The 14,428-nt window shown below is 53.1% G+C and overlaps 2 protein-coding genes across 4 annotated transcripts; both read left to right on the top strand.

Moving 5' to 3' along the window:
- The first annotated feature begins 750 nt into the window (after positions 1–750).
- On the top strand, positions 751–7,337 carry FLAD1 (flavin adenine dinucleotide synthetase 1). 3 transcript variants are annotated; one of them, XM_069480512.1, is made up of 8 exons: positions 751–802; positions 1,288–1,512; positions 3,263–4,007; positions 4,689–4,836; positions 5,290–5,388; positions 5,470–5,659; positions 6,938–7,011; positions 7,129–7,337. In XM_069480512.1, exons 2-8 carry the CDS (start codon positions 1,432–1,434, stop codon positions 7,262–7,264), a joined length of 1,473 nt encoding a protein of 490 aa, XP_069336613.1. In that variant the 5' UTR covers positions 751–802; positions 1,288–1,431; the 3' UTR covers positions 7,265–7,337. The 3 variants fall into 3 exon arrangements, with proteins under 3 accessions (XP_069336613.1, XP_069336612.1, XP_069336615.1); XM_069480511.1 differs by having other exon boundaries at positions 776–1,071; XM_069480514.1 differs by lacking the exon at positions 7,129–7,337 and having other exon boundaries at positions 776–1,071; positions 6,938–7,015.
- Positions 7,338–7,692: 355 nt separating this feature from the next.
- Positions 7,693–8,499, top strand: LENEP (lens epithelial protein). The gene has a single exon (XM_069478663.1). The coding sequence runs from the start codon at positions 7,815–7,817 to the stop codon at positions 7,998–8,000; it is 186 nt and encodes a 61-aa protein (XP_069334764.1). The 5' UTR covers positions 7,693–7,814; the 3' UTR covers positions 8,001–8,499.
- Positions 8,500–14,428: the final 5,929 nt, after the last annotated feature.

The following is a 14,428-nucleotide window of genomic DNA, read 5'->3' as shown; positions in this document are numbered from 1 at the left end:
AGGCAACTGAAATGGGAGTGAGCTAGGATGATGTGAGAATCCAAAGTGAACACACAAGGCACTCCCTACTCACTGCCTCATTTGTACCTAACCAAGACCAATAATTGGGAGAAATGATGTTTGACCTAACCACCATCTGGAGCAAGGTGGGACAAGAGGGTTTTGGACTTTGTCAACGAGGTTTAAGTAATTTTATCGGTTATATCAGAGATAAATGAAGGTTCCCCACACAAAGCTTACCTACTCCAAGGTCTTCCTACCTGACAGGCAATGTTGATAATCATTCTTGGTGTTCTTCCAACTTCCTTCTACTAGAAAATAAAATCCTTTCTGACTCCAGTACCAGCCCTTAGTCTAGAATTAATCATGGTTGATGAAAACAGCATATGCATACAAGAGTTTGAATACAGAACAGAGGTTAGAGTCAAGCCTCCCTTTACCTCCAGCACTAGAAGGGAGCACCCCAAGTCCTTAGAGCATCTCCAATCGCAGCTCCTTTCACACCCTAAACCTCCCAGCCCCTGCCCCTGCCCTGAGCTAAGGCCCGGCCCCCACATTTCCGGGTGAGGGGCGACCACGTGGTTGTTGCCTATAACAACCCAGCACTGCTCCCGCCCACTGGCTAAAGCCTGAGAGCGGTAGTCAACTACGCCAGTGGAATCTTTGGGGAGTCTAAGCGACAGCCAAAATGACCAATCAATATGAGGTAGGTGTGAGTAAGGCGGGACTTTCGGTACGGAAGCTGCCTCAGGACAGAGGAAAGTAACGAGGGACAGACCCGGTGAAGGGACAAAACAGGCAGGTGAGAACTGGAAGTGCTCAATAATCTGAAGCTCGTCGGGAAGAGAGGGGTTTCAGGGCTAGAAAGGGTGCAGAAACCTGCAGGATAAGGAGACTGGGTTCTGGTCGTGGGTGGAAAGAGAATGCATTTAAAGGAATCAAGGCCCTGTATAAGGTAGACATTTAAAGGGGCAGATGCCCCGAACAGAAGAGACATTTAAAGGTGCAGATGCCCAAGATCGAGCAGACACTTGAAGAGACCGGCTCGGCAGACAGAAGACATTTAAAGTGGTATGTTCTCGGGAGAGCAGGACATTTTAAGGAGGCCAGAGCCAAACTTAGAAGACATTTAAAGGGGCATGGATTGGGGTTTGAGAACACGTTTATTGAAAAGGCAGGAATAAAGGAGTCGCTTGTCAAGGATCTGGTTAGAGTAGACTAAGAGTCTTCCTCTAAGGAGGAACGTGCACTCCTGCTCTCCCCTATTGTCCTTTCTGGCTCCTCCAGGTTCCCTCGACCCCGGATCCCCTGTTCCCAGGCTATGGCCCCCAGTGCCCTGTAGACCTGGCGGGACCCTGGTGCTTACGACCCCTAATTGGGGGTCTGGGTGGCTACTGGAGGGCCTGGCGGAAGGGCAGAGAAGGCAGGAGCATGGCATCTAGGGCCTCTGAACTTCCCCTGGGGCGCAGCGTGACGGCTGGCATCATCATTGTTGGAGATGAGATCCTCAAGGTGTGTCTGGGACAGAAGAGGGGGGAGGGCGCGGCGTTATCCTACTCCACATCCTGTGGAGGGAGGTGAAACAGGGTGGGAGCCCCATTGCCGCAGTAGTGTCTTGGAGTGTGTCCAACATATTGGAAGGAAAGTGGCCCTCTTTCAATTATTCTGTCGAAAAACAGGTAGCAAAGTCCCTACAATTTGCCAAGCAATATAGTGGGGGTAGAGGCGCTATTCAACAATGACAGGAAGCCCAGCAAGTAGAGGAGGTACAGGTGCATGTATTGTATTAAGTGTTATGTCCAGCCTATTTGGAAATGATTCAAGGCCCTCAGCAGACTGGACAAGTTAGCTAGAAGGAATGTGCTAGAAGGGAGAGAAATCCCTTCCGAATTGTCAAGAAAGCCTTACTAGAGGACATTGTAGGCATCAGGTTTGTAATAGTAATATTGACTCCTATATATATATATTTTTTTTTTTTTTTTTTTTTTGAGAGTCTCGCTCTGTTGCCTCAGGTAGAGTGCAGTGGCATCATCATAGCTCACTGCAACCTCAAACTCCTGGGCTCCAATGATCCTCCTGCCTCAGCCTCCGAGTAGCCAGGACTACAGGTGCCTGCCACATGGCCAGCTAATTTTTCTATTTTTAGTAGAGACAGGGTCTTGCTCTTGCTCAGGCTGGTCTTGAACTCCTGAGCTCAAGCGATCCTCCTGCCTCAGCCTCCCAGAGTGCTAGGATTACAGGTGTGAGTGAGCCACCGCGCCCGGCCAGAATCCTATTTTTTGAGTGCTTAGTAAGGCCTGGCAATATGCTTATTACATCACATATGTAATTTTACTAATCCTCACAGCAGCTCCATGAAGTTGGTACTTTTATTATAAGTTTTAATTAATTATGAAACTGGGGGTCAGAGAGGTTGAGAAACCTGCCCAAGGTCACATACCTAGGAAATGGTAGAGATGGGATTCCAGCCTGATTCTCCCTTACTCCAGAACACAGACTCTTAACCACTAAACCTTCTGTTGAGAAGTAGAAGGAAATGGGGTTGGAAAAGAAGATTGGGTACACACCACAGACAGCCTCAAATACCCTACAAAGGAATTTGAACTTTATTCTGTATACAGTTGGGAACAACAAATGGCTTCTGAGCCCAAAAGTGATGCAATCATTGTGACACATTAGGAAGGCTACTCAGGAGACAGAGCAGAACACTGTGGCTGGAGACTGGGATTCTGGCCAGGAGGCTGTTGCCATTGCCCAGGTGAAAAGTGCCAAGGACCTACTTGGTGGCAGTGGGACAGAGAGAAGAGAGCAGATGGGGTGACATTTCAGAAGTAGAGCTGACAGGATGAAGGGCCTGACTGGCTGTGAACAGTGCCTGGGGATGCCATTGACCAAAGTGACAACAGCCAGGGATACAGTAAGACTGCCCAATGAGCACTTGGAGTCAAGGGACTGAAACCATCAGAGTTAGTGAGGAAGTGGACAAGTTGTCAGAATTGATAACTGAATCCATAAATATAAGTGAGGTCAGGGTCAAAGTGCAGAGAAGGAGGTCCAAGGAGGGTCACTGAATCCTTGACTCCATTCAAATGAATTTTCCTACTCCTGTGCCCAGTCCAGGCTCCTTGGCAGCCCGAGGTTGTGTCCTCCAAAGAGCAGAGCACCCCATCATCAGGCAGATGTGTCTGTCATTTGCTCCCCCTCTGCCCTTCATTCCTGCAGCATTGACAGTCTCGTCCTTCCCCCTACCCCCAACCCCCAGGGACACACTCAGGACACCAACACCTACTTTTTGTGCCGGACACTGCGCTCCCTAGGGGTCCAGGTTTGCCGAGTTTCTGTCGTACCTGATGAGGTAGCCACCATTGCAGCTGAGGTCACCTCTTTCTCCAGCCGCTTCACCCATGTCCTCACAGCAGGGGGCATCGGCCCCACTCATGATGATGTGACATTTGAGGCAGTGGCAAAGGCCTTTGGGGATGAGCTGAAGCCACACCCTGAGCTGCAAGCAGCCACCAAAGCCCTAGGAGGGGAGGGCTTGGAGAAGCTGTCGCTGGTGCCCTCCTCTGCCCGCCTGCATTATGGCACAGATCCTCGCACTGGCCGCCCCTTCAGATTCCCGCTGGTCTCCGTCCGAAATGTGTACCTCTTCCCGGGCATTCCGGAGCTGCTGCAGCGAGTGCTGGAGGGGCTGAAGGGACTGTTCCAAAACACAGCTGTTCAGTTCCACTCCAGGGAGCTGTATGTGGCTGCTGAGGAGGCCTCTATCGCCCCCATCCTGGCTGAGGCCCAGACCCACTTTGGACGTAGGCTTAGCCTGGGTTCCTACCCTGACTGGGGCAGCAACTACTATCAGGTGAAGCTGACTTTAGACTCGGAGGAAGAAGGGCCCCTGGAGGAATGCCTGGCCTACCTGACTGCCCATCTGCCCCAGGGATCACTGGTCCCCTACATGCCCAACGCCGTGGACCAGGCCAGTGAGGCTGTATACAAACTTGCTGAATCAGGTAGGGGCCCACTGGGAGAGGGGCAGCATGCACCAGGCCATTGGTGCCACACTAGGTCTCAGTCCTGCAGGGGCTGTGGGGGCATCCCACAGATCCAGAAGTGGATAGAAGACAGCTACTATTGATTCGTTCATTATTCCCATAAATACTGATTGAGTACCTACTTTTACCATCACTGTGCTAGGTGTTGGGAATATGGCTTAATAGGAGAACATACGTCCTGCTTTTATGGACCAGTGGTTTAACAAAAGAGGCAGACATTAAACAGGTGCTCCTGCATGGAGTGATGAAGAGAGTGAGCTCCCACAGCAGGAGGCCCAGCCTTGATCTGGGGTGAGAGAACGCTTCTCTGGCCAAGAGATATATAAGCTGAGTGATTAGGAGGGTTTGTTCAGACCAGGAGGTGGGCAAGAGCAAACAGTATGAAAGAGGGCCGGGACACCCCACCCCACCCCCCACATCTCCCCACATCCCCTGCTCCAGAGGAAAGACACCGAGACCAAAATGGGTGAGGTGTGGCAGGCCCTGCAGGGCCTAGCAGGCAGCTTGAAGGAGTTTAGACTTTATCTTAGGAACACTGGGAATATATGGAAGGGTTTTAAGCAAGGGCAACATGGCCCCTACTCCCCTTTGATGACCACATGTATCTATCTGATGCCCTCTTCCCTGCCTGTATGGCAGGGTCTTCTCTGGGGAAAAAGGTGGCAAGTGCCCTACAGACCATTGAGACTGCCCTGGCTCGATACAGCCTCACCCAGCTTTGTGTGGGCTTCAACGGAGGCAAGGACTGCACCGCCCTCCTGCACCTTTTCCATGCAGCTGTGCAGAGGTGAGCCTGCTCGGAGTGATGAAGAGAGTGAGGCAAGACCCCAGAGGTACCTGAGCTGGCCCATTCTCCAGTTCCCCACCCCAGAGAAGAGGGAGAAAGGGAATATGTGGGTGGAGTTTAAGAGGGAGGGAGCCATGGTGACCTCTCAGTTCCATTCCCCCAGCATATTTATTGAGCATCTGTCATGTGCCTGGCCCTGAGCATGGATGTGCAGGGCACCATCCCTGACCACAGGGAGGTCACAGTCCTGTTGGGGAGGTGCTATATCTGAGAGAAGTGCTTAGATTTGGGAGGTGAGAGTGCAGAGCGGGCTTCCCAGAGGAGAGGGTCTGATGAATGGAAAGGGGAAAAGGGAAGGGGATCTGTCCCTGGGGCCAAAGAGAATAGTGAGCTTTCTGGAGAGCCAGTTCCCTGTCCATCCTGGCAAGCCTGTGGATTCTTCCCTCTCCCCAGGAAATTCCCTGATGTTCCAAAACCCCTCCAGATCCTGTATATCCGCAGCATCTCCCCTTTCCCTGAGCTGGAGCAGTTTCTACAGGACACCATCAAGAGGTACTAGGGGCCTGGAGGCTTGGGCTCCAAAAGGGGCTTGGCAGGGCCCATGCCTGACTCCCACTTCTGTTCCTTCCTAAGATATAATCTGCAGGTGTTGGAGGCTGAGGGCAACATGAAGCAAGCTCTGGGTGAACTGCAGGCACAGCAACCCCAACTGGAGGCTGTCCTGATGGGCACCCGCCGGACTGACCCCTACTCCTGTAGCCTGTGCCCTTTCAGTCCCACTGATCCAGGCTGGCCTTCATTCATGCGCATCAACCCGCTGCTGGTAATGGGGAAGAGGATTTATTGCCTTCAGTCCCACGTGCCTGTCAGTCATTGCACCCTGGCTCCCCCAGGGGTGGAGGTGGGGGGATGTTAGAGCCTGTGCTTGGATGAGGGGCCCCATCATCCAAGGGAGGCAGTGCTATTTGTTGATTCATCCTTTTGACCAATATTTATGGAGCCCTAATTCAATGGCAGGAATTGTGCTTTCTACTGTGTGCTGTCTAATATGATAGCCACAAGCCATTTATTTATACTTTAATTAATTAAATGAAACACAAATTACTAAAAACCACTGAATTATATACTTTAAAAGGATGAGTTTTATGTATGGAATGTGAATTATATCTCAGTTTGTTTTGTTTTGTTTTTTATTTTTTATTTTTTAATATTGAGATGGGGTTTCACTATGTTACCCAGGCTGGTCTTGAACCCCTGGGCTCAAACAACCTTCCTGCCTCAGCCTCCTGAGTAGCTGGGACTATAGGTGCATGCCACCATGCTTGGCTCAATTTTAAAAATTAAATACAATTAAAAATTCATCTCCCGCCGGGCACAGTGGCTCACGCCTGTAATCCTAGCACTCTGGGAGGCTGAGGCGGGCGGATCGTTTGAGCTCAGGAGTTCGAGACCAGCCTGAGCAAGAGCGAGACCCCGTCTCTACTAAAAATAGAAAGAAATTGGCTGGACAACTAAAAATACATATAGAAAAAATTAGCCGGGCATGGCGCATGCCTGTAGTCCCAGCTACTCGGGAGGCTGAGGCAGGAGGATCGCTTGAGCCCAGGATTTTGAGGTTGCTGTGAGCTAGGCTGACGTCACAGCACTCTAGCCCAGGCAACAAAGTGAGACTCTGTCTCAAAAAAAAAAAAAAAAAATTCATCTCCCATTATCTAGACATTTAAAAAAATTTTCAGTTCTTCGGTGGTACTAGCCACATTTCACGTGACCATCATATTAGACAGCACAGACGTAGAACGTTTCCATCATCACAGAAAGTTCACTGGACAGCGCTGGCTTAGACAAACATGGGTCCCTCCCTGTCCTTGAGCTTACACTCCAGTGGAGGGTAGGTGGGGAATGGAGAGGGGAGAGGATGAAGGCCTTCTCTTTCTCATTGCTTAGCCTACAGGGAGCAAGATATACCAGAAAATCCGATAGCAAGCCCTCCCTCAGAGGCTAAGGGAGCAGAAGAGCCAGGATGGGCCCCTTCCCAGGATGGCAGGGGGTAGGTGTGGGAGAGGGGAGCATCTGTGACTATTGTATGACTCTGACCTCCTAGGACTGGACCTACAGAGACATCTGGGACTTTCTGCGTCAGCTCTTTGTCCCATACTGTATCCTGTATGACCGAGGGTAAGGGTGTTAGGGGAAGAGAATCGGTATGGGGAGGACGAGAGGGTGCTGGGATAGGGAGAGCCACCACAAGAGCCCGCCCCACCACACATTTGCCCATCATTGTCCCTGCTCCAGGTACACATCACTGGGGAGTCAGGAGAACACAGTGCGGAACCCCGCCCTGAAGTGCCTGAGCCCAGGAGGACGACCCACCTACCGGCCAGCCTACCTACTGGAGAATGAAGATGAGGAGCGGAACTCCCGAACATGACCTCCCACCCCAGGAGGGAGGGAAGGCAGCTGTCCTGGGGTGTAACTGTCAATAAACCATGCCTCTCACTGTGCCTTTTGCTCTGGCTGTGTCTTCCGGCTCAGAAGTGGGCCAACGCTGCCAGCTCTGAGCTAGCTGTGCTCACTTGGAGAGGCCAGGGTAGGGCAGAACAGGCTGGAAAGGAGCGCTCATTGATGATTCTCAGTGTCAGCCTCAGCAGCAGCCCACTAGAGGGCAGAAGCAGGAGTTGTGCCAACCACCGGGAAAGGGGCAACCAGGCAGGGCAGCACCCCAGCTGGAGGAAGGGAAGCTGAGTTGGCCTGGCTGTGGAGGATGAAAGATGGAGTGGCCAGGCCCTCCCCCCTCCTAACCCCAGCCCTCATCCCTGTCTATAGGGGCTGACTCAGCCCATTCCCAGGCCTAGAACCTTCCCTTTGCTAGACCCTGGGGCCTTTGTCTTTGTAGTCATGAGACCTGAGGGGGGTAGGGACAGTGTTGATAAAAGGCACCAAAGGCAGCTCCCACACCCTCCCTCAGAACTGCTGCCTGCATGCAGCCCCGGACACAGCTCCTAGCCCAAGCCCTACCCTTCTCCCTTGGAGGGGCCCTGCGAGACACTGGGCTCCGGCTGCCTGTCTTTAAGATGGGCACAGGGTGGGAGGGCTTGCAGCAGACCCTGAAGGAAGTTGCCTACATCCTCCTCTGCTGCTGGTGTATCAAGGAACTGCTGGATTAATGGCAACAGGAACTGCCTCCTCTCCCCACTGGCACCATGGCTGGCATCACTCAGGTGGGCAGGGTAGGGCAAACAGGAGGCATGGATGCAGCTTCTGCAGCAGAGCTTGCCTCTCAACTTCCCATTCTCTTCTTTAGCACCCAGCCAACCCCCATCAAGACTCCTGGGGCCAGCTGTGCTTAACCAAGGATGGGCCACAAGAGTGAAGTGTGGATCCTGCTTTGAGTTGTGCCATCTTTCAGACCTGCCTCTTCTCTGAGCCTCTCTTCCCAGCCCCCACCTCAGGTGGACCTCTGGTGGGCAGGAGCTTGGCCTGCTGGCTAGGACCCCAATAAGATGGCAGCAGGACCTGGTATTCCTCCAAGCTTGGTACAGTGACCCACCAGTCCAGATGGTTGATCTTAACCATACTCTCTTAGTACCAGGAATGGACCACTCCCTAAGATATCTGTTTGAGAATCACTGAATTTACGTGCAATAAAAAGTCCTTGAGGCCAAAAGTTCTCAATGTCTAAAAGGGAATTAGAAAAAGCACTAGAAGAGTCTTGGAGCCAGGGTGCAGACCAGGGAGGGAAGGAGCTTGCCCTGGATAGAATTGAGATTGAAAACCAGGTTTTCTGACACTGGTGCCTGGGTGGGGAGGATAGAAGGCAGAAAGTCCAGGTTCCTCCTAACCTTTGGGTAGGGAGAGGTCCAGCTTGGGTGAGGTCTTCTAATGTGAGGCCCAGAGTGTTAGGATGGAACCCAAAGGACCAACCCTTTCCCAAATAGAAGACCAGGTCTAGGCAGCTCCTTGCCTCTGAGGATCTTGGGGAAAGCACAAAGCTGATACTGGTCCCCAGCTTATGGAGGAAGGAGGGCACCATGAGCTACAAGAGCTCTCAGCTCACATACAAAGTTAAAAGAGAATGGCTCAACACCTGTAATCCTAGCACTCTGGGAGGCCGAGGCGGGAGGATCGCTCAAGGTCAGTAGTTCTAGACCAGCCTGAGCAAGAGCGAGACCCCATCTCTACTAAAAATAGAACGAAATGATCTGGACAGCTAAAAATATATATAGAAAAAAATTAGCCAGGCATGGTGGCACATACCTGTAGTCCCAGCTACTCGGGAGGCTGAGGCAGAAGGATTGCTTGAACCCAGGAGTTTGAGGTTGCTATGAGCTAGGCTGACGCCACGGTACTCTAGCCTGGGCAACAGAGCGAGACTCTGTCTCAAAAAAAAAAAAAGTTAAAAGAGAAAGGCACCTTGTCCCTCAGGCTTATCACAGCACAGGCCTATCAGGACCTAAACAGCCCAGCCAAGCAGAATTGACTCCTCACTTTGCCTTGGTAGCCACCACTACCTGCTTTCCCTAAAGTACCCCAGTGATGTGTACACATCAGCTGTGTACATCGTCTTGCTCATGCTTACTGATGTTTCCAGCCACAGCCCACTCCCCCAACCCAAGCCTCAGAGCCAGCCACAGGACTTGTTCAGCATTATCTTGGAGTCCCCATCTAGCATTCCCTGACCCCTCTTGGGGCCCAGTTGTTGACCTCCAACCCTTTCTGACCGGAGCACCGGCCTGGAGGTGATGTATGGGGCCCTCTCCCACCCTCCCTGAGACCAGCTCCTCCTTAGCCTTCTTCTTAGTTAACTCCTTTTTCTCTCGGTTCTTTTTGTAAACATATGCCTAGAGCAAAGAATTCTAATAGCAAAAAGTTAAGTCTCCACACCTTTCCTCAACCCCCTAGCTTTCCTCCCTGGAGGTAACCATGATTACCAGTTTCTTGGAGAGCATCCTAGAGATGGTCTGTGCATAGAATGCATCTTCATTCTTTCATGCAACAAATACTGAGTGTGTAATATCTGCCAGTATGGGTGCTTTGGATACAACAGTGAACAAAACAGGTCTCCATAGTTAGTTATGGAGCTTACATTCTAGTGGGTGGAGACAGAAGATAAACTATAAACATTTTTTTTTTAAGTATACAGATGTTATTAGGTAACAGGTAGCCTAGAAAAAAGAAAAAGTCGAGTGGGGTCAGGTCATAGAGAGCCTAAATAAGAACGTGAGCTTTTATGCTGAGTGAAATGAGGAACTATTGCAGAATGTTGAGCATGAAATGATTTTTTTATTTAAAAGGCTCACACTGGCTGCTGTTTGAGAATAAACTTCAGGGGAGCAAGTATATGAGAGACCCATTAGGAAGTAATGGGCACAATATCCACCAGACATGTTGGTGACTCAGGCCATGCTTATAGATACAGCAGTAGTGAGAAGTGGCTGGACTCTGAACATACTTATTCTTCCCAGTTTGTTAACATACTCTACACACTGCTCTGCACCTTGAACAGGATTCAGGATTCCACATTAGTACATTTAGAGCCTGTCCATTCTTTTTTACAGCAGCTTAGTACTCTGTAGTACTCTGATTTGAGATTATTTCTTATCCCTGGCAGCTCAGTGCTCCCTCTTTAGGCATCCACAAAAGCCAGGTCAGTGCTCTTGCCTGGTCCCTTCAGAGCCCCACACTTGACTCGGGCACAGTAGTAAGGGGCAAGGTCCTGAAGCCAACCAGGGAGAGGTTAGTGATCAGGGTAGTCACAGAATTCACCTTCCCATCCGAATATGGGGCTCCTCCCTCCCCCTCATCGCGCGCACCCTACTTGGCCAGCTCCAGCCCTTCCCTGATTCAGGCCCTGGCATACCACCTTCTTTTCTTTTCTTAGGCCCCACTCCCACCAGGCTGGGCAGTGCCTGGAGGTGGATCCTAAGCCTGAGGTCTGGGCACAACGGCCTTTGCCAGGGGAGGGGATTTCTGGCAAAGACCACTGGGGAAGTGGTGGGTGGAGGAAGGCACAGCCCAGGGCTGTGGCCTGTGGTGAGATGGGCGGTGGAGAGCTGGAGGGGGCAGAGACTGCCAGAGGCCCAAGGAAAGTATCAGAGTGGGAAAAAGAGAGCCTTGATAGTGGAAAGACTGAGGAGAGGGATGAGAACAACAAAAACGTCATATACCATTCTGAGAGCCCTTTCCACACTACAGAATGCTTTGAGCCTCACAAAAGTCTGCTTCAAAAGTAGGCAGGACAAGTAATTATCCCACGTTAATGTGAACAAAACAGGCCCAGAGAGGTGAAGTGATGTGTCCAAGGCCATACACACAGCACATTGCAAAGTAGTATTTAGTGAACCCAGATTTTCAGATCTCAAATTCAGGGTTTCTCCTGATAGCCTGCCTTCCTCTTCTGAGCTGGTGTTTGTGCAGGGATAGTGGCCTAAAGTGGCTTGGGAGGCAAGGCCACAAAAGCAAAAGTGTAGACGGTACACTCCCTCATTCTTCACCCACCCATTCCATGCTGTGCCACTTCCCACCTCTATTCTAAGCTCCCCTTGTCCTTGGTTTCTTAGCTCATTTTGGTGTCCCAGCTACAGCCTTTTCACTTAATCCACACAGGCCAGACCTTTCCTGGCCCTCACCTCCCCACTCCTCTAGAAGGGGAAAAAAATGCAATGGTTTCCCCACAGGTTTCTCTCCCCAGCTAGAGCAACTCAGGTTTTGAGTGTCCAAACTATTCCCTCAGGAGCTCACGTGGGGCTGGGGAGGCAGCGAAGGGGGTGAAGGGTGCCAAGATAGAGAGGGATGGGTAAGACCTCACCTACCCCTTGGTGCCCCAGGGCCCTCTAGTGGCCACAAAGGGTAGGGGAATGGGTGGGGTAGATATGGAGGAGACAAGGTGGATAAGCTGAGTGACGACCCCCAAGTACGACAGCAAGGCCTGATATCCAGGATTCCTGGTGGATTTCATCCGATATAGGACCCTAGATGGCATGCAAGAAGCAGGTGGAGGAGAGGAGTTAAGACTAACGGGTCTGAGAAGCCATGTGCAATAAATAAATTGAATATCATAGGAATGCTCTCAGGAGGTTCCCATGTTTTCCCAGCAACACGAAGAGATGGGTGAAAAATGAGTGTGGCAATCGTTTCACTGAAGGTGCCAGAGCGCCGACCACCACGGGCATAGACTCTTATTTGCATCCTACTTGCATCTAGCTTGCATGTGAGTTATTTCCCCTTCAATTGACACAATTCCCCACCGCCTTTCTCCGTTACTCTCAGACTCCAGAGTCTTGGCCAACCTCGGATTTGTCCCCATTCCTCCAGATAATCTCGGGCCCCTTGGTACTTTTCCATCATTCGCCTTCAGCCCTCTACCTACCCCAGCTTCAAAGCAGCGACCCTAAACTAACCTAGCGGGCTGGCTTCGAGGAGCCGAGAGACCTGCGCCGCCTGGCGGCTGGTCAGAAGGAGGCTGAGGGCGAGGGGTTCTGTTTCGCCTTCTCTGGGACGTGGAGTTTTGGAAAATGTTCCCCGGAGCTTCCAGAAGCTAAATTTACCTCCTCCGGCCCTGGAGGGGGGGCGCAGAGATCCCGGTGGCGATTAGCGATGCGCCGCAGCCGGCTCCAGCCCAGAGGCCCGGAATAGGCGCGGAGTTATAAATAGTGCCACCCGCAGGTGTAGGGGGAGTCGACGGGAGGGGGTACCCCTGGCGGCCACGGCCCCTTCAGGTGGGTTGGGCGGTCGCGGTGGGGCGCTGGGGGGCGGCGGGCGTGGGGGGCGCTGCGGTCTGAGCGCCCCCAGCGGTTTCCTGGGCGGCGGGTTTTTCGAGGGAAGCGGAGGCAGCGGGGCAGAAGGGGAGTAGGGGGGAAGAGGTGGGCGCCTGGCTCAGGCTGACACTCCGCTTCCAGCTCAGCCTCCCACATTCCGAAACAGGCCCCCAGACCCACTCACGCAGGACCCCGCCCAAGCAGAGCAGAGCCTCTCTTGCTGCCAGAATCCCTCACTTCCCCAGGCTCTGCAAGCATCTAACTTCTCTGCAGCTACCCCTCGGCGCACGTGGCCCAGCCAGTCCCGGCACCAGGCAGCCACTCGAGTCGCTGTCCCCAGCCCCAGGTATAGAGACCTCCCAGCTGGGGCTTTCATCCCTCTCTTAGGGCAAACACCTCACTCTCCGGGTGTCTGCCCACCTCCTGTTACTTTCCCCAAATATTAAGGTCTAGCTGGTCGCCTTAAGATTTAAGTCTGAACCTGCGTGTGAGACGCTCCACTATCCCCAGGAGGCCCCTGCAGGCCCTACACTTGCCCTTCAGCTACCAGTTCCAGTCTGGGCCTGGTGGAGGGGCCCCGGGCTGGGGCGCCAGCAGGTCCCTGGGGCCCCCGCAGGGGTTTCGTGGGAGGGGCGGGGCCCCCAGTCAGCGCCTCTCAGCCACTGCTGTCTCAGTGGTTTGGCGCGGTAAGAGCTCGGAGTTGGGGGTAGGAGGGAATTTCAACTCGGGGTTCCCCCTTCCTACTTCAGAGTGAGGAGAAGAGCTATTTGTACCAAAAAAAAAAAAAAAAAAAAGAGAGAGAGAGAGAGAGAAACATGGGAGGGGGGTTACTGAGGAACTAACTGTAGGTTCCAAGACTTTAGGGACTGAAGCAGGGAGTGGCAATCCAATTGCAGAATGACCCGGGCTGTGTCCAGCCAGACGCCAGACGCGACCCCGAGACATGGGGGAGTGAGGCTAGGCGAGCCCGAGGCACTAGGCGCCAACCCTGTCTCTGTACCCAAGGGCTGGTGCTAGGGCGCCCGCCCTTCTATTGCCTCTGGAGGCCTTGGCTGTGTCCTGCGTGGGCCACGTACCCCACCCCGTTTTCCTCGGCTACGCCCCCTCCTCCCTGAAGCAACCCCCTCTCCATTTCACTTGTGCGTCTGGCACTGCCGCCTGGCCCCTGGCACTGCCCTTCCCCACGCCAGCGAGACCCCGACGGCAGGAGAAGGAAGTAACAAACCCTGGCCTGGACCCCACCCGCTCCGGGCCCTCCAGACCAGAATCTGTGGGGCGGGCAGAGAAAAAAAAACCCGGAGCAGTGACCAGCCTTGGGACCCAAGGGGGACAGAGACTATAGGAAAACCCGGAGCGGATTAAAAGGCGGAGTACCCCATACCCGCTGCTACCTCCTCCTTCCCATAGACCCCCTAATTCTCCAGTGAGATAATGTCTGGAGTGGGGGGCTGTTTGGTTTGGCCTGAGCCCTCAGGGGCGCCTCACACTTTCCTCCCCTGGCTGGGGCGCAGGGCAGCGGCCCCGAGGCTGAGTCACGGCCGGAGGGAGACAGAGAGAGGGAGAAAGAGGGAGGGAGGGAGGGACATGGACTCCGCCCCTCCTCCTGCGCTGGGATCCCGGGTCAGCCAGGGTGAGGGCCAGGGCCCCCCTGGCGCCGCCCATTGTGGTCCAACAGGTTGAGCTGGTGTCCCGCGGAGCCACCTGCTGGAAAGGGAGGGAGGCCCCCTGCGGAGGGGGGTGGGGAGGGAAAAGCGAGTCCGACCCGGTTCGGCCTGGCTGGCCGCTGGGGAGCCGAACCTGGCCCGAGGTAGCCGGATTTGATTCCGTTTGACATTAGT

This window comes from Eulemur rufifrons, chromosome 8 (assembly GCF_041146395.1).
Source record: "Eulemur rufifrons isolate Redbay chromosome 8, OSU_ERuf_1, whole genome shotgun sequence".
NCBI classification, from domain to species: Eukaryota; Metazoa; Chordata; class Mammalia; order Primates; family Lemuridae; genus Eulemur; species Eulemur rufifrons.
Note: the sequence above shows the minus strand (reverse complement) of the source record. Positions and strands in the feature narration are given on the sequence as shown.